This window comes from Macaca thibetana, chromosome 4, assembly GCF_024542745.1.
Source record: "Macaca thibetana thibetana isolate TM-01 chromosome 4, ASM2454274v1, whole genome shotgun sequence".
NCBI classification, from domain to species: Eukaryota; Metazoa; Chordata; class Mammalia; order Primates; family Cercopithecidae; genus Macaca; species Macaca thibetana.
In genome coordinates, this window is record NC_065581.1 from 53255786 (window position 1) to 53278139 (window position 22354).

Genomic DNA, 22354 nt, shown 5'->3' on the forward strand with positions numbered 1-22354 from the left:
AAATGAATGAGACAGTTTATGTGCCAGTGTCTAGTCCTGTGCCTGGCATGCAGGCGCTCAGGAAATGCCTCTATAATGAATACACAAATGAACTCTAGAATCACCACCCGCTGGAAAAATGAAAAGCCTACTTTGGCTTTTCACATCCTGCTGAATAAGAAACATGGCAGGACCCCGTAGGCCTCACCATGCAGCTGGACTCTGACACCTACCACACTGTGTCATTACTGTCCGTTGTTTCCATTACTCTTGCAAGTCCCTTCACATTAGGGCCTTTTCCTGCCTACCTTTAGGATTCTAATATCTAGCCCAGCACCTTATATGGGGTGGGGAAGGTAACATGAAAATCCTCCCATCACAAAACATCTAGAAATGCTGGCGGAAATCTAATGAATATTCTTTTAAACACAAAGAGCTGATGAGCTCACAGTAAGCAAGGGAAATCCCCCGGGACCCAAAGGGAGAGGGAGGCTAAAAGGCAGAGCAGTAAGGTGACACTGTAGCAGCCCAGAAGGCACTTCTCATGGGCCAGGGTTTTTGTGCCCATGTGAGAACAGAAGATGGTGCCTTGGGAGGTGGAACCTGAGACCCTTGTATAAGATCAGGACCTCTGAAAGGCCGCAATCTCAGAGAGAAGAAAGACTAGAAAGTGTTTGCTGATCAACACAGGGAAATGAAGATGTCTGCTCAGTCCATACTCAAGGTGAAAACAAAATCATGTATTCTAAAAATCTGCAACCTCAGGTTCACTCTGAGTTTGCAGGTGAAATATACCACCTGTGTGATCCAAAAGCCACCAAGCTAAGAAATTAGAATTAATAGCGTTGTGGGTCAGTGATACCCTAGGGACATACCCTCATCCAAGGATGCTCAGGATTGCCACAGATAAAACCTTGCTAAAGATGAATTTATAATTCAAGATTACAAAACACGGAAAGAAACAATCTGCCACAGGCAAGAGTCAGCTGACACTACAGGAGTGCAATAAACACCAGTTGGCTGAATGAACAAATGATGAATGCTTTGTGCAATTTCTCTCTTCTGAAGAAAGGGCTCTTATTTGTCACTCAGAGAAGGCAGAGCAGATTAGATTAGGATGACTTCATTTTAGAAATGGGAAAATGAAAAAACAGATAGGCAGGATCTCCTGAAATAAGATAGTTTTGTTTTGTTTTGTTTGTTTGATACGGAGTTTTGCTCTTGTTGCCCAGGCTGGAGTGCAATGGCACGATCTCGGGTCACTGCAACCTCTGCCTTGCAGGTTCAAGTGATTCGCCTGCCTCAGCCTCCCAAGTAGCTGGGATCACAGGCACACACCACGCCCAGCTATTTTTTGTATTTTTAGTAGAGATGGGGTTTCACCATGTTGACCAGGCTGGTCTCGAACTCCTGACCTCAGGTGATCCGCCTGCCTCAACCTCCCAAAGTGCTGTGGATTACAGGCGTGCACCATCACGACCAGTCAAGATAGTTTTTCAGTAGCACAGCTGAAATCTGAGTTGGGCCACAAACCTTCTGGTCCAACAACTTCAGGCTAGGTTGCTTCAGTAAATCAGAAAATCAGCTGAGCTGGTGGCTTTGATGAGAAGGCTGAGAACCTCAAATGTTCACACTGGGATTAAAGACAGGGGTTTTATAGTGCTCAGCATTTGGCCAACAAGGTTTAGTAAGAAGTATTCTAGGTTATTGTCTATTAGGATCTTTAGTTGTATTTTCAAGTGAGGGCTGATCCACCCACCTTTGAGTCACTAAACGCCCTGTGATCTGTCGGTATGCCTTTCAGGTAGAGTCCACAGCCCTAATTCCACAAACTTGGGCCTCCATGAGCACAACCTAACTGATAGGCCCAATTGGATACATGTATACCACTGTAGTCACGGTCACCTGGATTAGAAGGAAATGATCTCACCTCGAACTTACATGGCCTCATTTCTAATCTCTTCTCACTACCACTGCCCTCCTTTCTCCTCCCCGGGTCACGCGCTGATTGAGGAATAAAAGTGGACGAGGCTCTCAGGTGGTGGCGTGTGTGGCGGTCGTGACAGTTGTGAGCTCTTTCACATACACTGCTTCTATCACCCCCACCCGCCCCCTCTGTCACGCACACACGCCTGCCTTCATCAGCTCTCCTGCCCTAGGCTACCTCATTCCAGGGACATCAGAGAGGTGACAATGTCTCTTCCTAGAGGAAGCAGCAATGTACTTAGCAGGAAAAATGGTACTTCTGAAACTGAGGTGGGAGAGAAAGTTTTGCCAAAACAAGACTCGCCAAGAAAAGCAGCACTGAGAGCAATGTAAAGCCCAGACAACCTCATGATTTTAAACAGGAACGCTCCTTGGCTTGGCCTCTTACTCAGAGACAAAGAGGTCAGAACTTTGAAGCCAACAAGCAAAGAAACTCCCCAGAAAAATGTTGCCTGCTTGTGAATGTCCAGTCCACTGGGACTGGAGGAGGAAAGGAGTGGAGGGAGGAGAGCAGGGGGAGCCAGAGGAAAAATGACTCACTGCTCTGAGAACAGCCTTTTCCAGACCTCTGTCCAGGCAGCTGTCTGAGGGAGGACTGAGGCTGGGGCACCCTCTGAGCTCAGGCACGCAAAGCACCTGAGTCCACAGGGGGCTGAGGGTGACCCAGCAAGCACCTGAAACCCACCCCAGATCCCATCCACTGACAGGCCCCAGCGGATGGTTTGGAGAAGCTTTTGAAATCCTTTGTTGTCTCTTGATTCTAAAAATCCACCCATGAGCTAAGCAAGGCCTCAACAAGGTAGAGAGATTCCTCCTGTTTCCCCAGCAGCCTTCCTTTTGGTGTGTGAACAAACACAACCACAAAGAACAGCGTAATTCAGACACAGCACAGGCAAGTGCTACACAAATTCAGACATACCTTATATTATTTGACCATCAGAACAACCATGCACTAAAAATCTGCCCTAAAGCAACTAGTCTGTTAGTAGAAACCGGTCCTGGTACAAGCACCAGCGTTAAGGACATTCCCTCTACTTGGTTCTAAAATCTACGGTGGATTTTAGGTTCTAAAATATGAAGTCAGATGTGGCAAGGAAGTCAGACGGGGAAGACCAAACGCCCACCCATCATCCTGCTTTCTCCAGTGGAGTGTTCTTTTCTTTTTCCCTGAACAATGAGTAGTAGATCAATGGTAGATTAAAAGTTGGAGGCTGACACTCCCATAAAATGATTGGTGGTCCAGCCACACTCCCACTGCTCTCTTTCTATATATGCAGAGAGAAATGTTTCAATCAAACACCAAAATAATACTGGTATTTCTGGTGGGAGGAATTTGCTTTTTTGAACTTCTCTATATTGTTCGCTTTTTAAAAAATAATCATTTATGATATTTATTAAAACAACCAATTCATTACTTAAAAAATGTTGAAGGCTGGAGAGAGAAGATGCATTTGCAGTTTACTCACTCATTCTACAGCCAACATTTAGCGGGCACTTAGTATGCGCCAGGCACCATACCAGGGATACAGCAATGAGCATGGTGCCTGCTAGCAGGCAGCTCAGAATCTAGTGGGAGAAATAGACAGAGAATACACCAACAAGAAAAGCACCAGCAACAGGCACAGTACAGAAAATGCCAATTGGTGGGGGATTCTCTGAGGAGATGGTATCTGGGAAGAGACTTGGATGGCAAGAAGGAGTTGGCCATGGGATGGCAGAGGATGAAGCCCTTGAGCAGAGAAACCACCAGTGCGCAAAGCCCAGGATGCAGAACAGCCAGGACAAAAGTGGGGTTGTGGCCAGTGAGATGAGACCAGCAGGATCAGCAGGACCCAGATCACATGAGTGGGGAGGAAAAACGATTTCACTGCAAGTGTGATGGGGGCTTTTAAGCATGGGAATGTATGGTTTTATTTCTGTTTTAAAAGATCCATCTGGCTGAGCAGAAAATGGATTGGGGTAGGAGGGTACAAGAGTGGAAACAGTCTCCTAGAAAAAAAGATATTCAGTGTCTAGGCAAGAGAAGATGGTGGCTTGGACTACACAGAGCAAGGTGTCTCAACCTTGGCACTATGGCTAGATAATTCTTGGTTGTGGAGGCTGTCCTGTGCATTAAAGGCTGTATCGTAGCATCCCTGGCCTCCACCCACTAGATACCAGCAGCATATTGCCAAATGTCCCCTATAGGCCCAAATCTCCCCTGGTCAAGGGTCACTAGACTAGGGCTGGTGGTGCAGGCAGAGAGCGGCAGACAGTCTCAATGGGTTTGGGAGGTACAGCTGGCAGGACCTGCAGATGAAATGACTGTGGAAAGTGAGAGAAAGAAGAGTCGTGAAGAAATTTGCATCATAACAGAAAAATACGATTTTTTAAAAAACAAGCTGTTTTTATGTCTTTTACAGAACTACCTCTCTTCTTTTTCAATCACTTTCCTTCTAGGAAGCACGGTTCCGATGGAGGAGGGCAAGGAGTCAAATGCTGTCAGGAGGAGTTGGGGGTCACTGGAGCTTTCCGTGGTCCCCCGGTCTCTGTGCCTATTGAATATGTTGAGTGGGGAACTGGCTCTCCCCAGAATAAAAGACTGTTAGGTGCCTCCCCAAGACAAGCCTATGTGCTCTCAAACTAATTAGCATCATGTTCAAATCCTTGAAGAACTGAGAGAGGCAAACACAGAGCTGCTGAGCATTTCACACCCTGGAAGGCATGTTAGGCAACCTGGCTCTAGCCTCCAAATCTGGTCACCACGTGTCACAGCTGCGGTGGAATGTCTGGGGGTGAAGCTGAAAGGGTAAAAGTGACTCAGAGATGAGGCAATCCTTCTCCTGAACAGCGGTTAAGCATCTTTGGTATCTTGAGGCTGTTCTGCTTCAAAGCTGCTTAGGCCTCCAGGGGTGGGCACGGACGGAACGTCAAGGGACTAGGTGTGGTCTGAAACCTGGAAGTCTAGGGACTTACGTGCACGGCACGACAGCAGGGATGCACTGTTCACACAGTGTCAATCTGCCCCTGGGACTGTGACAGAGTAGCCTTGCTTGAGAGGACAGAAGTCTTGGGCCTCTCATTTAAAATTCCTAGCGTTCTGCTTAGGAAAGCTGTTCTACGATGAAATGATAACAGGAATAAAAACAATGTGCAAAAGGACATGTTGACTCTGGCTTTAAGAATAGGAATTCAACATTCAGCTCTAGAGACAGAGTTCCTTGTGATGGATGGGCCCATCACTGTCACTGAAAGAAGAGGAAGAAAAGGAGGGATCTGTGGAAGGCCAGGAAGGAAATCTTAAAGAGGTCACAGGGTTGCTGAATTTTCCAAGACCCAGGCATGGATTCCTCGGGGGCCCAGGTTACAGAAAGGCGGAGCTCCAGGTGGTGGTGGGCACTAACTCAACACTTCCTAGCAGGACAGGCAAGGTCTTGTTACAGCAAACTCCAAAGGACCATCCGCATTCCTTTCTATGAGGGAATTTTGCTGTATCAAAGGTTGCTTGAAATAAGAGTCTGTTTACGTAGAAAGGAGGGGAAATTGTCCGGTCCTGCGGGCATCTGTTGCAACGGCATTGACTCTCACAGGATTTGATGAGCTGAGAGAGTGAGGCTGGCCTCGTTTATAGAAGGCCAAGGTAGTAAAACAGAGAGTAAGCTGGGCTTGGAACTCTACGTCCAAATCCAAACTATCCTTGCTGCTTCAAAACCACAGACCCAAAGGCATACTGCAAAATTTGAGCTTGGAACTCTTCAATCTGTAACACGGGTATCCGAATGAACATCAAACATATCTTATGGGACCGTGTTTGTAGAAGGGCCTTGTAAAACAATACAGTGTTAATGTAGGTACACGGTATCATTACTGCAGTATTGCATAATGATTATAACAAGTGGTGACTGTTGGCCAAGATGACTCTCTCCAGCTATAAAATGGCATCTCTCTGCAATACCATGAGAATGCAAACATAGTTTCATTTCTAAGAAGCTAAGAAGGTTCTAAGAAACTTGTTCCCCTTAACAGAAAAAGAAAAAGAGCAAGGTGTCCTCTGCAGTCATTTGATCAGCAATCCCAGAGCCGGAAGTGCCCCTTGGTCTGAGCTCTCCCACTTCAGCCGTCCTGAGAATGGCTCACCGTCACCACCACGTAGAAGCACCAAATCACCGAGGTGAAATGAAAGACGACCAGCTGTCCAGATTCATTGAACTTGCTGTGTTTGACCTTGGAGAGATGAAGCCGTTTGCTGATTTTCTAAAGAATAAAGAAAACCCCTCATATTAATATACAAATGTATCCATACTGGGCAGGTTTCAAACTCCTGTTTTCTCCCCACAAAAGGGTTGAACATCCTTAGAAGTTTGCAGCTGGCCATAATCCAAGGTATTTGGTGTAAACCTACTGTGTGCATACAGTGCTTGGTCTAAGGCAAGCATTTTGAGAAAGTGGCAAGATGAATGCCTCTAGCCTACGTGTAAAGAAAATATCCCCAATTACTCCATGTACCACAGACCCATAAGGAGACCATCTCCAGACAGCTTTCTCTCTGGGTAGTAAATACTGCTGTTCCATGTGCTGATTAAAGGAGGCTGTGAGAGGGAACAGAACTCAAAGCGTGGTGAAGGAAGCCCAGGCAACAGACCCAACCAGCGCAAGCAAGTTGGAGGATGAATGGGTGCAGAGCTGCAGTTTCCTCCAAGGCCAGGTCCTCCACCCCAAGGCACCTCCCCAGCTTCTGATCTCAGAATCCAGACATGTCACTTACATCTAAAATGTACTCCTGAACCACAGCGTGCAAGATGATGGTGATGAAGATGTAGAACAAGATTGTGACCAGGTCCTTAGGGCCATAGTGGTAGTGCACGGTCTCACTGTCTGTGGAGGTAATAAAAGTCCCATCAGCATCCCTGGGGGAAGGAAATACTCTGGGACCCAAAACTGAAACGAGATGGGAAGCAAAATGTGCCATGAAATGGTACCCATTTGCTATAGCCCCAGACTCAGAAGAAGGTTTCTGGTTTCTGCCCCAGATTCCTACCCACCCTCTGGTCTTAGCCCTTGGAAGCACCAATGACGGTGACTAAGGAGAACCAAGTGCATGGCTGCATTGTCATAACAGTATCTCCCAAGTCAGTGCAGCAGAGCACAGCGGTTAGGAGCCAGGATTGGAGACCACCAATCCCCATCACTGGCTCTATCACTCCCTAACTGTGTGACTGTGGATAAAGGACTAACCTCTTTGAGCCTCAATTTCCTCCCCTGAAAATGGGACTACAGTTATGCTTTCTCAAGAAAGCACAGCATAAGGGCTGAAGGTGGACTCAGAAGCTGGACTCCTCAGTTTGTACCACAGCTCTGTCCTATGTGATCCAGGGCTATCTATCTCCATGTGTGACTTTTCTGTACCTCAGTTTTCTCATCTGAAAAATGAGGACAACATTTCCTGCATAGTAGGTTTATTATGAGAATTAAATGAATAAATGCGAAGTGCTTAGAACAGTGTCTGGCACATAGTAAGTGCTATATACATACTTGCTATTATTTTTGTTGTTGGGCTATGGCAAGGATCAAATGAGATAATTTGCTTACAACAATTTACAGTAAGTCTGTTTAAATGGTAGCTTATTAAAATACAATTTAATAGTAATAAATGAGACAGCATCCCAGGTAGAGCAATCTTGTGAAACTCTGCCGTTGCAGCCTGTGGACAGGGGAGAATCTGCATGCTTGCTCCAGTCAGTGGGCAGCAGGCTGCGGGGCTGTGAGCCTGGTGGCCGTGTGCCTGGGTCTGGTCTGCTCTCTGCAACCCCCACCTCCACCAGGCAAATGGCTGCTCTCCAGCTGTGCTGCATTCGCTCTGAGTCACACACACATGAGTCATCTCGCTGCTGAGATGCATTTACCAGAAGGTAGCCAGGCTCAGTTTGTTTCAGGGTGGCCAGGGAACAAAGTCAAGCTGACTGGGTCACTCTGGGAGTCCACCCTAATCTCAGCCACCCTAGACTGAGGGAATGTAACGGTGGGCAGTGGTGAGGGGGTGGGAGGAGGTGGCGAGGACAGAGAGAGCATGATCTTTGAAATCAGACAACCTTTCCTTTTTCCTCTCCCTCTTCCTTTCCACAAAGACCTCTTCTGTGAGAGGCACTGGGCTAACTGTTGAAACATGGAGATAAAAGACACCACCCCTGGTTGGAAAACATACAGTGCAGCAGGGAGACTAACAGACAGATGTACAATTACACTACAGACAGGCAGCACTCCCAAGAGGCACACACAGTGAGCCACAGCAGGCGAGGGCCCCACTCTGGCTCGGGTGAAGGTGGTGGGTAAACTGTTCACTGGTCAGGGTGAACAGGACAGCATCGGAACTTGGGGACCGGCAGGGGAGGCCGTTGCGGGGGCGGAGGGCATCCTAGCCAGAGAAAGCCACACCCACAAAGAATGAAGGGACTGTGGCTGGAGTGCTGGGGGCAGAGGAGAGGTCAGCATGGTGAGTGGCAGGCTGCTGTGCATGGCCTTGTATGCCATGTGAAAGGGTGTGGACTTTATCCTGAAGGCAACGTGGAAACATCGAAGAATTCAAATTAAACAGGAAAATGATGACATTTGCGTTCTGGAACATTTACTCTGGCAGCAGTGAACATGCCCAGAGATAAGGACACCAGTTAGAAAGCTGTTCCTGTGATCCAGGTAAGAAGCCACAGGGCATGAACCAAGGCAGGAGAAGAGAAAGGAAGGGAGAAGGAGGGCTGTCAGTGAGAGAGAGCTGATGAGCCTGGGCCACTGAGGACTGAAGGGCTGGGATCCAGGACGGGGAGTCAGGCACTGAAGACCCGAGGAGAAGACATGAAGATGAGGGAGAGGAGACTCATGGCCCTGCCTCTCTGCTCTACCACGTGTGACGCCAGGATTACATTTTCCTTGCCTTCTTCATAAAGAGATCGATTAGGTGGCTGCATATTTTGAAAGTATAAAATAAACACAGTTTCATCATCAAGATCATCCTTATTAGGTAAAATGGGATTTATACTCAACCAAACAAGCACAGTCCAAAAATCAGTGAAACAGTACCTGACAAGACCTTAGATTAGCTATTTTAAAGCCCTTTAAGAGGGTCACCTGCTATTCTTGATCCCAAATAGTAGGGTTCCAAAGAGATGTGACCATAGTCTGAAATCCTTGTTGAAACTAGAATGAATGTAGAAATAAACACAGACTTGTGTTCCTTTGCTGTTGAGAGCTGCACACACGTATCCTCATTGGCTGACAAACCATGCACAGGGCTCCATGCTGGGTGCTGGGAGACGGCAGTGAGCAAGGTGGGCACAGCCCCTGCCCTCTTGGAGCTTAGCGGGTACACACCAAATCCTCGTACACTTAAACACCGGCAGCCAAAGAACTGTAACTCAACAACAAAAACCAAACAACCTGATTCTAAAAGGGACAAAGTTCTTGAAGAGACATTTCTCCAAAGAAGAAATACAAATGGCCAATAAAGACATGAAAGATACTCAACACCACTCATTAGGGCAATGCAAATCAAAACCACAACAAGGTTATCTCCTCACACCCATTAGGATGGCTACAATGAAGAAAAATAAATAAATAAATAAAATAAAATAAAATAAAAAACAGAAAACAACAAGTATTGGTGAGGATGTGGAGAAATTGGAAACTGTACATTGTTGGTGGGAGTGTAAAATGGTACAGCCACTGCAGAAAGCAGTATAGTGATTCTTCAGAAAGTTAACAATACAATTACCACATATTTCAGCAATTCCACTTCTGGGTGGTAGGGTAATTGAAGGTCAGATTTCAGTAAAATATTTGTACATCCATGTCCATAACAGCACTATTCACAATAGCCAAAAAGATGGAAGCGACACAGGTGTCCATGGATTGACGAATGAATAAACAACATGGGCTGTACATATACAGTGGAAGATGATTCAGCCTTTAAAAAAAAGGAAATTCTGACACATGCTGCAACATGGATGGACCTCGAGGACAGTAGACTAAGTTAAATAAGTCAATCACAAAAGGACAAATACTGTATGATTCCATTCATATATGAGTTACCTAGACTAGTCAAATTTAGAGACAGAAAGCAGAATGGTGGTTACCAAGGGCTGGGAGTGAGAGGAACAGGAAGTGCTATTTCATGGGTACGGGGTTTGTTTTGCAAGACGAAAAGAGTTCTGAAGATTGGTTGTACAATAACATGAATGTACTTAACAGTACTGAACTGTACACTTAGAAATGGTTAAGACGGTAAGTTTTACGTTATGTGTATTTTACAATTTAAAAAACAGTAACAGCCGGGGATGTCAATGCTCTGAAAAAACCCGCATGCAGGTGTGTCAATGCTCTGAAGTGGACTGAAGGCTGGGGGTGTGGAGCAGAAGGTTGGAGACCTGCAGAGGTGGGAGATCAGGAAGGACCCCTTAGAGGTCAGGGCAAGACATGTGGACTGTACCCTAAAGGAATGAAAGCTACTGGAGGAGTTTAGTCACATGTTCATACAGAAATCTCTTCCTGCCACAGGGAGAACGGGTTAGAGCGGCAAGGCTGGAAGAGCAGTCAGGAGGCGCCCGCAGGAATTCCAGGTGGAGCAATGGGAGAAGACATGTGCGTCGGGTAGACTCCATGACGGAATCAAAAGAACCAGCTAACACGCTGGCTATGCAGATTGATTCAATCATCGTAACTATCTCATGAGATGAACAAGGAAAGTGAATGAGGAAAGAGTTCACAGAGTTAAGGGACACAGTCTGTTTCTTGGGTTTCCTCATTCCTAGAACCCAGCCACCAAATGCCACCTCAAGGTCAACACAGCCCCCCATTCCACTCCATCACCGCTCCATTTCTGGTAACATGCCATTCCTCTGACCTCTTATTCCTACTATCATAAGGAACAGCTTCACACACAAATACTCAAAACTATATTCTAACTTGCAGAAATTATCTCCATGGCTTCCCTCCTTACCTGCTATCTTCCTACTTTTTGTTTTGTTTTTCGAGACAGTCTCGCTCTGTCACCCAGGCTGGAGTGTAATGGCACAATCTCGGCTCACCACAACCTCCTGGGTTCAAGCAATTCTCTTGCCTCAGCCTCCCAAGTAGCTGGGATTACAGGCGCGGGCCACCACATCCAGCAAATTTTTTTTGTATTTTTAGTAGAGATGGGGTTTTGCCATGTTGGCCAGGCTGGTCTTGAACTCCTGACCTAAGGTGATCCACCTGCCTTGGCCTTCCAAAGTGCTGGGATTACAGGTGTGAGCCACCACACTCAGCCCTATCTTCCTACTTTTGATCAGAGGAGGAAAGTATTAGGTTGGTGCAAAAGTAGTAATAAGTTGGCTTGGCGCTTTCTGTTTTCATAGAGCTGCAGAGGTTGGACCTTTGTCCTCTTCCAGGTGCCTATAAACAAACTGTTGTTTTTGATTTTTTTTTTCTTTTTAAATTTTGGTTGCTCACTAATTCTTACAAAAATCCTCACACAAGACCGGGCGCAGTGGTTTACGCCTGTAATCCCAGCACTTTGGGAGGCCAAGGCGGGCGGATCACGAGGTCAGGAGATCGAGACCATCCTGGCTAACACGGTAAAACTCCGTCTCTACTAAAAATACAAAAAAAAAAAAAAATTAGCCAGGTATGGTGGCGGGTGCCTGTAGTCCCAGCTACCCAGAAGGCTGAGGCAGGAGAATGGCATGAACCCGGGAGGTGGAGCTTGCAGTGAGCTGAGATTGTGCCACTGCACTCCAGCCTGGGCAACAGAGCAAGACTCCATCATAAACAAATAAATAAATATCCTCACACGACCCAGGTTAGAGCTCCCACTTCTCATAGACTGCCCCTGTCGTGCATGAGCTCTCAAAAAGAACAGCAATCGTTTGGCAATAATCTATTATATTTTTTTAGAAGAATAAGTCCAGCACATCTCTGGCCTATGAGGCCAGACAGGTGACTCTGATTTTAGATCAAAACAAAATGCCTACAAGGGTGCAGGGGGAGCACAAATGAGCCAGGTGGTCCAGGTGTCTTAAGATAGCTGCTTTCAATACAGAGGCCCACTGCATCAAGCAGGTCATGTTCTTCACTTCCACAGAGAAATATGCTTTACACTGTTTTCCTTTAAACACATCACCCTCTTGGTCTATCTTTCACATCTCCACTTTGAGAGAAACAAGTTTAAGAGATATCCACTGACCTTTTAACCTTACTAAATAAATACACATTAAAACTGAGATAAATGGTAGCAACAGGCAGCCTCGATGTCAGGGACACACTAGAGGGGAGGGGCACATCCCACACTGTGTCCCGCAGGGGTGAGGGAGGCAGTGGCGAAGCTGCATCTCAGTCACTGTGGCTACGGGAGAGGCGCATCCCAGTGGCTGGAGTCCCAATATTTCAAAAGCAAAGAAAAATCTTTATGTGGAATCATCTGATTTTAAAATGCTGGTGACTAATTCGAAATTTTTAAAAACACTGTATGGGCCAACACCAGACTGGCCAAAGAAAACACATCTGTGGGCCAACTCTGACTACAGACCACAGATGTGTAACCTCCAACCTTCCTGACCCCTGATACCTTTCCAACACCAATACTCGATGAGCCTTCTTCCTATATAACCCGATGGAGTATGCCAATATGCTCTAGTGGAGGAATTAATCTAGCTTTGGTAAAAAGCACCTTCAATAATGACCTTCCCACCATAGTGGGTTATCCCACCTCCTACCAAAAGTGACACTCGCTTTGCTTATCTTTGATTACAGTTTAAAGGGAGACCTGAAACAGTCAGAATCTTGGCTGTTTTGACAATCTCTGTGGGCAGCTGTCCCTTTTGGGGAGTCACATTCTGCTTGACCTCCTGCTCCGCTTCCTATGACTAATAGATATTTTCCTGTTTCCTTCTGAGGTCACCTGCAAGCGGCTTCTCCTGCCTGCCTTTACATTTCCCAATCCTGTCTGGATCCCACTGTGCGGTCTCTGACCTCCTCTGCACAACCTGAGCTGGTGTCCACTTACTACTGCCATCCCATCTGCTTCTGAGAACTCCTCTGAGCGGGGGCAGGCATCTGTCCTAGAAGCTGCTTCTTTTGTCTGAAAGCTAGTTGTTTAAAGAGCATCACTGTACTCCCAGTTTCTTTCCGAAGCCCTGCAAATCTGGATTTGTAAAATTTTCTTCTGTTGGTTTCTGTGCTAAGAGCCAACTCTGTTTTCATATTATTTTGAGTCTTTTACACTATATATAAATCCAGAATTAGATACGGAAACATCACCACAAACAAAAGCCGGAGGCAAATGATCACCTGGGGAAAATATTTACAATTCAGATCAGAGACAAAGGGCTAATCTTGCTAATAGGTAGTAAGTTGCTATAATTTGACAATAAAAGGATTTTTAAAAATCGAGTAGAAATGAACAAAGGATATAAACAGACAAGCCACAGAAAAAAGAAACATAGAAAAGATGATCCTTATACATTTAAAAAAATGCTCAGCCTTACACAGAAGAGATATGCAAATTAAAACTACACTGAGATACCATTTCATACCTATCAGATTGGCAAAAATCCAAAGCTTGACAATATATTCTTGCTCAGGCTGTGGGGAAACAGACTCTTTCTTACACACTGCCAGCAGGAATGTAAAACGGTACCACCTCTTTGGAGGGCAATTTGGCAATTTCTATTGAGATTACAAACGCATCAATCCTTTGATGCAGCAATTCTACTTCTGGAAATTTATCCTGCAGCTGGTACCTGCTACAGTCAAAATGACATGTGTACAAGGTTATACACCACAGCACTGTTTTTAACAGTAAACGAATGGAAACAACCCATGTTGTTTTATCTATAGGGAACTGCTAGACACAGTTATAATACACCAGGGTTACTCAACATGTGGCCATGGGCCAATAGCATCAGTAACACCTGTGAGCTTAGAAACGCACATTCTTGGGCCCTGCCCCAGGCCTACTGGCTCAGAAACTTAAAGTAGAAATCTGTATTTAACCACACCTCCAGGTTATGCTGACCCAGCAACAATTTAAAAAATACTTATGTAAGCAATAGAGCGATTTAAAAATGAGAAAAATGAAATCAAGAACAGGGAAAACTGTAACCAGGGGATTTATGAATCAGAACAGTGGTTACTTTAGGAGGGGTGCTGACTGGGAGGGGCAGGAGGAAGCTGGGGTGCTATATCTTGATCTAGGCTAGAGCTGCATGGGTGTGTACATAGGTAAAAATTCATCAACATGGGCACTTGGCTGCATGCACTATACCTCAAAACAAATTTTTAGAAAGTTGATGATGCTCTCTACATCTTGATATGAAATGATATCTAGGAAACATTATTTGTTGGGGAAAAAAGCCAGGTACAGAAGCAGCATATAGTATTCCATCTTTTATGTAAGAAAGGGCAGGAAAGAAAAATAAGCATTTGTATCTACATAAAGCAACACTGGATGGCCAGTTAAGAAAGTGTGGGAGGGTACACAGGACACAACAGGGACTGCCTACAGGGAGGAGGGGTGTGAAAGGAAGGGAGGGCAGGGTGGGAACAAGACTCTCCCTCTGTAGTCATGGACTGGATGGGGCACAGGGAAGCTGGGAAGTGGGAAATAGTCTATCTTGGTCTAGGTTCAATTGGTACAAAAAATCTTGACCTAGGTTAGAGCTGTACAGGAAAGTGTTTCAATACAGATTTATAATTGAACCATGTGAATGTATTTCTATTCAAAAAATAATTTTTAAGTAAGTCTTCAAATTCTTCCTGCTTTGTACAAATAAAGTGGTGTCTTCTTATCTACCTTGTTGCTCTATTTTTTTTTTTTTTTTTTTCCATAGGAAGCCAGACCGAGCATGAAAAGACCTGAAGCTCACTTCTGGAACCGCCACTTGTCTGTCATGTGATCCAGGGTCTCTCTGTCTCAGTTACCTCTTCTGAACAATGGGATAAAACCATCTACCTTTTCTCACAGAGCTATACATTGTAAGGTGCTATGCAAATAGATGAAAGCATTATGCCTATTTCCAACAGAAAGAATCAGACACTAAAGGAACAGAAGAGTCACTTGTTCTGTGCTATGCACGGTACTGAACACCTCTCATGGGAACATTTACTCTTCACGGTAATCCCGGATTATTATCTCCATTTACTGACATGGCGCTGAGGCGCAGAGGTGAGCAGTTGCTGTACCCCCAGGACCTGCAGCTAGGCAGCAGTGGGGCCAGGACTCAACCGTGCTACTAATGCCAGGGCCAAACCCATTAGCTCCCCACCAGGCCTCTCTGCCTCCTGATGTCCCTTCAAATCACACAGAAGGTGCACTCATTAAACCCTGAAGGCCTGCCCTACCCCCCAGGTGGCAGGGAAAAAAGAGGAGCTTAAGACAGGCATGGGGCAAGCAGCCTCCAAGGGCAGCATTCTGACCTCCACCCCTCCCCACTCTCCAGGCTGCTGGTCTACTCCCTCTGTGGCCTCCCAACCTGGAAGATGTGACCAGCGGTGTTTGAACTACAAGCATCACCATAGTTCTCAGACACATGGGCATAGACACACACACACACACACACACACACACACACAAAGGCTGTTACAGGTTGAATTGTGCCTCCCAGCACTTTGGGAGGCCGAGGCAGGTAGATCACAAGGTCAGCAGTTCAAGACCACGCTGGCCAACACAGTGAAAACCCGTCTCTACTAAAAATACAAAAATTAGCTGGGCTTGGTGGCAGGTGCCTGTAATCCCAGCTACTCAGGAGGCTGAGGCAGGAGAATCACTTGAACCTGTGGTTGAGTGGAGGTTGCAGTGAGCTGAGGCTGCGCCACTGCACTCCAGCCTGGGTGACAGAGCTAGACTCCGTCTCAAAATATATATATATTTGAAGTCCTAATTCAGATACAGTCTTTACAGAGATAAATTAAAATGAGGTCATTAGGGCGGAAACTGTTTCAATATGACTGGTGGTCTTCTAAAATGGGAGAAATTTAGATACAGAGACAGACACAAATAGAGGGAGGGTGATGACAAGAGACACAGGGAGAAGATGGCCATTTATAAGCCAAGAGAGACTTAGAACAGATCCTTCCCTCACAGCCCTCAGAAGGAATCAACATTGCCATCATCTTGATTTCAGACTTCTGGTCTCCAGAACTGTGAGACAATACATTTCTCTTTAAGTCACTCAGTTTGTGGTACTTTGTTATGGCCATCCTAGGAAATACACACATACACACATACACACACACAAACACACATGCACGCGCGCGCGCCAGAGAATTAAAGATCTGACGGATCTTCAAAGTTACCATTTTAACCCCACATTGCATGCTTTGGAATATATTTTCTCCATTTTTATAGTAAGGAAGGAAGATAAAGAAAGGATACTTACATGACATAAAACAATGTAGCAAAGATGAATGGAAGGTTGAAAAGAAGTTAAGATCCTGGACTTCTGCATTGCTTTTTTTTCCCTCCCCACCCCAGGCTGGAGTGCAGTGGCACGATCTCAGCTCACTGCAACCTCTGCCTCCCAGGTTCAAGCGATTCTCATGCCTCGAGTAGCTGGAATTACAGGTGCGCCCCACCACACCCGGCTAATTTTTTTGTGTTTTTAATAGAGACTGGGTTTTGCCACTGGGCGCAGTGGCTCACGCCTGTAATCCCAGCACTTTGGGAGGCCGAGGCGGGCAGATCATGGGGTCAAGAGATCGAGACCATCCTGGCTAACACAGTGAAACCCCGTCTCTACTAAAAATACAAAAAATTAGCCAGGCATGGTGGTGGGCGCCTGTAGTCCCAGCTACTTGGGAGACTGAGGCAGGAGAATGGCATGAACCCGGGAGGAGGAGCTTGCAGTGAGTCGAGATAGCACCACTGCCCTCCAGCCTGGGCAACAGAGCAACACTCTGTCCAAAAAAAAAGAAAGAAAGGATACTTCCATGGCATAAAACAATGTAGCAAAGATGAATGAAGGGCTGAAGAGAAGTTGATAAGATCCTAAGCTTCTGCATTGTTTTTTTTTTTTTTCTTCCCCCCAGGCTGGAGTGCAGTGGCATGATCTCAGCTCACTACAACCTCTGCCTCCCAGGCTCAAGCGATTCTCATGCCTCAGCCTCCCAAGTAGCTGGAATTACTGGTGTGCCCCACCACACCTGGCTAATTGTTTTGCATTTTTACTACAGACTGGGTTTTGCCATGTTGGCCAGGCTGGTCTCAAACTCCTGACCTCAAATGATTCTGCCTGCCTCGGCCTCCCAAAGTGCTGGGATGACAAGCATGAGCCACCGCACCCAGCTGGCATTGCTTTCTTGATGCACCATTCCTTTTTATAAGGCTGTAACCCTCCCTGTAGCTTTCCAGAAAGAAATATACAAGGATTCCTAGGTGCCAGGCACATACTACAGACTCCACTGTACTTCAAAGTTCTGTGACTTCTGCATACAACATCGCCTGGGCATGACACATGCATTCCATAGGCTGCCTCATGTGAAGAATGCTTACAGCTAGGGGAATGTGTGAACATTTTAAAATTCAGGGAGAGCTGTAAAGAAAAAATAATCTCTCAAGAGTCACATACAAAAAAAATTTTTTTAATTAAGGCTTTTTTTTTTTAACTTACATGAAAAAAAGAACAATTTCAACAAACCCATCATTAAATTGACAAAAATTATGTCAGTAAAAACAAGTGATTAGAAAAAAAAAATTATCTGGCTGGGTGTGGTGGCTCACGCCTGTAATCCCAGCACTTTGAGAGGCCGAGGTGGTGGATCACTTGAGGTCAGGGGTTCCAGACCAACCTGGCCAACATGGTGAAACCCTGTCCCTACTAACAATACAAAAATTAGCTGGGCATGGTGGCGGGTGCCTGTAGTCCTTGCTACTCAGGAGGCTGAGGCAGGAGAATAGCTTGAACCCAGGAGGTGGAGGATGCAGTGAGCAAAGATCGCACCACTGCTCTCCAGCCTGGGCAACAGAGCAAGACTCCATCTCAAAAAAAAGAAAAAAAAAAGAAAAAATTATCATACCTAGATAGAAAAAACAATTTGATCAGGAGAAATAGGAAAGTGAAGTTCAAATAAAGATGTGGGGTGGGGTCCAGGTCAGAAAGGGTGCGGGGGGGGGTGGGGGTAAGAGCAAGATGATTCACTAGGAGAAGAGACATTTGGGGGCTCAGTGCAGCAGTTCAAAGATGTGGGTCTGCAGGCTCTAGCCACGTTCCTGCTGACCGCAGGCTGCAGGCTGGTTAACAATCAGCCACAGCCACTCTGTGGCTCTGCTTATTTAAGCCTCTACAAGCTCCACACAGAATGGGATAAATTATCTGAGCTACGACAGGGAATTGGATAAAAATCAAGCTGCGTCTGAAGAAGACGCTTCTAGGCTGCATGGGCGTTCAGTGTGTGAAAATTCGTTGAGCTGAACACATGATTTGTCCACCTTTCTGCACAATTGTTACACTTAGTAAGTTTTAGTTATTGGGGAAAAGAATCAAGTCCAGGACTGGCCACAAGTCCTGGGTCAGAGGCTCCCCATTCCTTTTCAGATGGCCAACCAATAAGGCCAGGGACACTGGGGGCCGTGGTTTTTCTCTTATTCATACACACAGAACCTCAGGGTCAGAGGAGATCTTTGTGGCTATTTGGCTCAACAGGGCCAGGACAGAGCCAAGTCTCTACCTCCCTGGTTGGGACTGCCTATGCCCACTGCCCCATTTGATAAACCCAGCTTTTCTAAAGCTTTCCAGAACCCTGGTGCTGTACAGGTGTGACCACCCCAGCGCCTCCTTGGCTCTCACTGGTGCATCCTTGGGAGCACGAATCAATTCTCTGAGCCTCAGTTTCCTTGGCTGTAAAAGGAGCAGGCTAGGCTAGATGAGTCTCAAGTCTCCTCCAGCTGTATGGGCCACAGATTAGGTAGCTTTCATCTATAATCAAGTATGGCTTCCATCTCCAGAGCCACCGCTGTCCACCTGTCTCTTTCCTTTCTTGACCCCCCATGAGCTCATCTTACAAAGAGGGGCTCAGCTTGATATGTGATGCCAACCTTTCAAGTATATGATACAAGCAATAGACAACACTAATTCCTGCCAATCACCAAAGGGAACAAGAATCATTTGAGCCCTGGAAAAAGGCCTTTGGCTGAATGAGGCTTTAAAACCATCTGTCTGAGGTTGTTTTGACTGCAGTGAGTCTCATCCTAGAAGAGGCTGCGAGAACAATGGCCAAGCTATGGTGTAGGAGGTTCTTAGGCCTTTCATCTCTGGCTGCAAAATGCAACAGAGCAGATGGTAGTAATAAAGCCAATTGGGATCCACAGGGCCTGGGGATGGATCCTTATTACCTTTGATCACTGCAAAACAAACCCATCTCTGGAAGAGCTCCCTCAGCCTCAACCTTGGTGTTCTAGGCGTGCAGCAGCAGGCAGGCTGAGCAACGTCAAAGCTACCAGAACTGCTGCCCACATTGCCTTACAAACATGTACATGACTCTTTTTTTTTTTTGAGACGGAGTCTCGCTCTGTCACCCAGGCTAGAGTGCAGTGGCGCGGTCTCAGCTCACTGCAACCTCCACCTCCTGGGTTCAAGAGATTCTCCTGCCTAAGCCTCCAGAGCAGCTGGGACTACAGGTGCATGCCACCATGCCCGGCTGATTTTTTTGTATTTTTAGTAGAGACGGGGTTTCACCATGTTAGCCAGGATGGTCTTGATCTCCTGACCTCTTGAGCCGCCCGCCTTGGCCTCCCAAAGTGCTGGGATTACAGGTGTGAGCCACTGCGCCCAGCCACAAACATGTACATGACTTCTTAGGGAGCTGTAGCCCCAGCTGGAAACCAACTCCACTAGTGATACTCCCCACCTCCCCCAACCTTTCCCAGGACCCGATATTTATAGAGAAACCAAAACTAGAAAAGGACAGAAAGATGCAAATGAGTTACTGGGTTTAGGGGTTTCCCTATCTTACCTTTGAGGTTACAAGCGCAGGATTATTTGAAAGCCTAACTAGAGATTTTCGCCCACCTCACTTAAAATCACGCTTCTCGGGCTAAAGCTCCGGGCACAGGAACCTCCGGAGCTCTTGTTAAAATGTAGGTTTTGATGCAGCAGGTCTGCGCTGGGGCCTGAAAGTCTGTGTTTCTCACAGGTTCCCTGGTGGTGCCGATGGTGTTGGTCTATGGAAAATCTGAGTAGCAAGCCCTTCAGAGGACTCCCAGGGCTTCCTGTCTACAGGAACCACTGGGGTTGAGGGAGTGGTCATCACTCTGGATTTTGCAGATGGGAGATAGAGACCCAGGTGTTAAGTGTTTTGCCCAAGACAATTCAGCAAATTAGTAGCACAACCCAAGACAACCTTGTGGCTAAATGCTTAGCCCGTTTAGGCTGACCTGTCGTAGATCAGACAGGAAGTCAACAGGCTTGGAGTCTGCCTGTGGGAAGAATCAAACTTTTCTTTTCTGACCTTTATAGTCTATACATTTCTGATCACACATGAGATACTTTGGGGTAGTTTAATTAGAAAGAAGACTCAAGAGTGTGTAATGGTAAGATCAGAAAACACACATTTTATTCCTTGCCAGAACTGAGCAGGGTGGACGGTTGTGGCCAGTTAAATTTGAATTTCAGATAAACGATGATTAATTTTCTAGTATAATTCTATCTCATACATCATTTGGGACGTACTTATACTTTTAAAAAGATACCTATTGTTTATCTGAAACTCTAACTGGCAGTGCTGAATTTTTATTTGCTAATAGAATGGCAAGCAGAAATGAGGAGAGCAGGAAGTTAGTAAAGGAATATTTCCTGCTTCATCACTGTTGTCCTTGAAGAAAACCTCAAGGATGCCAGGGTGGCAGGGGCTCCACCAGGATGCATAAGATGCATCACTGCCACTACTGTGTGCATCTCTCTGAAAGAAGCTTAATTTTTTTAACCAGCTGATTATAATGCACAAAGTCGTAAATTTATAGCTGGTGTTATGAGCTAAATTGTGTCTCCCCCACCTCCACCAAATCTTGTGGATGTCCTAACTTCTAGCACCTCAGAATGTGACCTCATTCAGAAACAGGGTCTCTGCAGATGTAGTTAGTTAAGATGAGGTCACCGTGGAGTAGGTTGGGCCTCTGATCCAACATGACTGTGTCCTTATGAAAAAGAGAAATTTGGACACACAGACGTGTACTCAGGGAGAATTCCGTGTGAAGACTGGCACTGCACTGCCGCACGCAAAGGAACTACCAGAAGCCAGGAGGGAAGCCTGGACTAGATCCTTCCCAGAGCCTTCTGAGGAGCGGGGCCCCTCTGCTGGCCCCATGGTCTCGGGATTCTAGCCTCCAGAAGGCTGGGATGGTAAATTTCTATTGTTTTAGCCACTAGGTTTGTGGTACTTTTGTTACACTGGCCCTAGGAAACTAGTACTGGGAGCTGGGAAGAAGAGAAAGGAGTATAGAAGAAGAGGGAGTTATGGCAAAACAAAACCTTCAAGAAAAGGCCCCAACCACATTACTTATTAACTTTGTTCCTTAGAACTTGAAAATGTCAGCTGAGGAAGACACAGGGATTTGGAAATGATGGACCCCCTTGTATGAAAACAGTTACTGGCTCTACTAAAATTCAGTTTTAAATGTTGAGTTGAGCAAGTTACACACTACTTAAGGAAGAAACCTTAGAAGTCAGAATTTACGCTGGTTATAGAAAAAAAAGGTACATTTCCAAGAGTAGAGTGCGATCTAAAGAGATTTTGGGGAGGGTTTTTAAAATCACAACCTTAACAGACTTGTTATTGTACAGTGTTTTCTCCCATGAGAAGTCTGCTTTCCTCCAGTTCTTACAAACCAAACAATTACCATATTGGGTTAGTGATTAAGAAGCTCAAAACAAAATTAAGCAGGCTATTCTGATTTCATTCTCTCTCTTGATTATTTGCTTGTCATATTTCCAATAGCCCCAAATGGCAAGATTTAAATAAAAGATAGGCTACTTAAAACACTTAATCTTCTCTTTCTAAAGTAACTGAAATCCCCTCCATTTACCATGTACTTTACTGTACCTTTTCCTCTACCCAGGTCTGTTCTGGGCCTGGAGGAGGATTCCAGGAGCAGAATTCAATAGTCCCACCCTGGGAAAATGCCAAAGCCCACTGGCTCAAGTCACGCTGGCCTATGTACAGTTACTAGAGCCACTGTGCCCCCCGAGGTGTTACTAGAACCCTCCGAGGTGTCTGTGCCTCACTTGATGGCTTTTGCTTATGCTGGTCCCTGTGCACGGAGTGCTTTCTTCTGCCCAGACCTCTCCCTCTACTCACAACACAACGCAACCCCACACTCAGCAACATCTTCTGTCACCACACCTTTGTTTTTCCTTACCACATAACCTTGTACATTTCCTTCATCACCCTATCA

At 45.9% G+C, this 22354-nt stretch overlaps 1 protein-coding gene across 1 annotated transcript in view; it reads right to left on the minus strand.

Moving 5' to 3' along the window:
* Window positions 1-22354, minus strand: part of TRAM2 (translocation associated membrane protein 2) — an 80187-nt gene that overhangs the window by 12589 nt on the left and 45244 nt on the right. The window contains exons 3-4 of the mRNA XM_050789263.1: window positions 6710-6819; window positions 6082-6198 (exon numbers count right to left, since the gene is read on the minus strand). Of these exons, the coding sequence (XP_050645220.1) occupies window positions 6082-6198; window positions 6710-6819 (227 nt within the window). The remainder of the gene's footprint in view (window positions 1-6081; window positions 6199-6709; window positions 6820-22354) is intronic.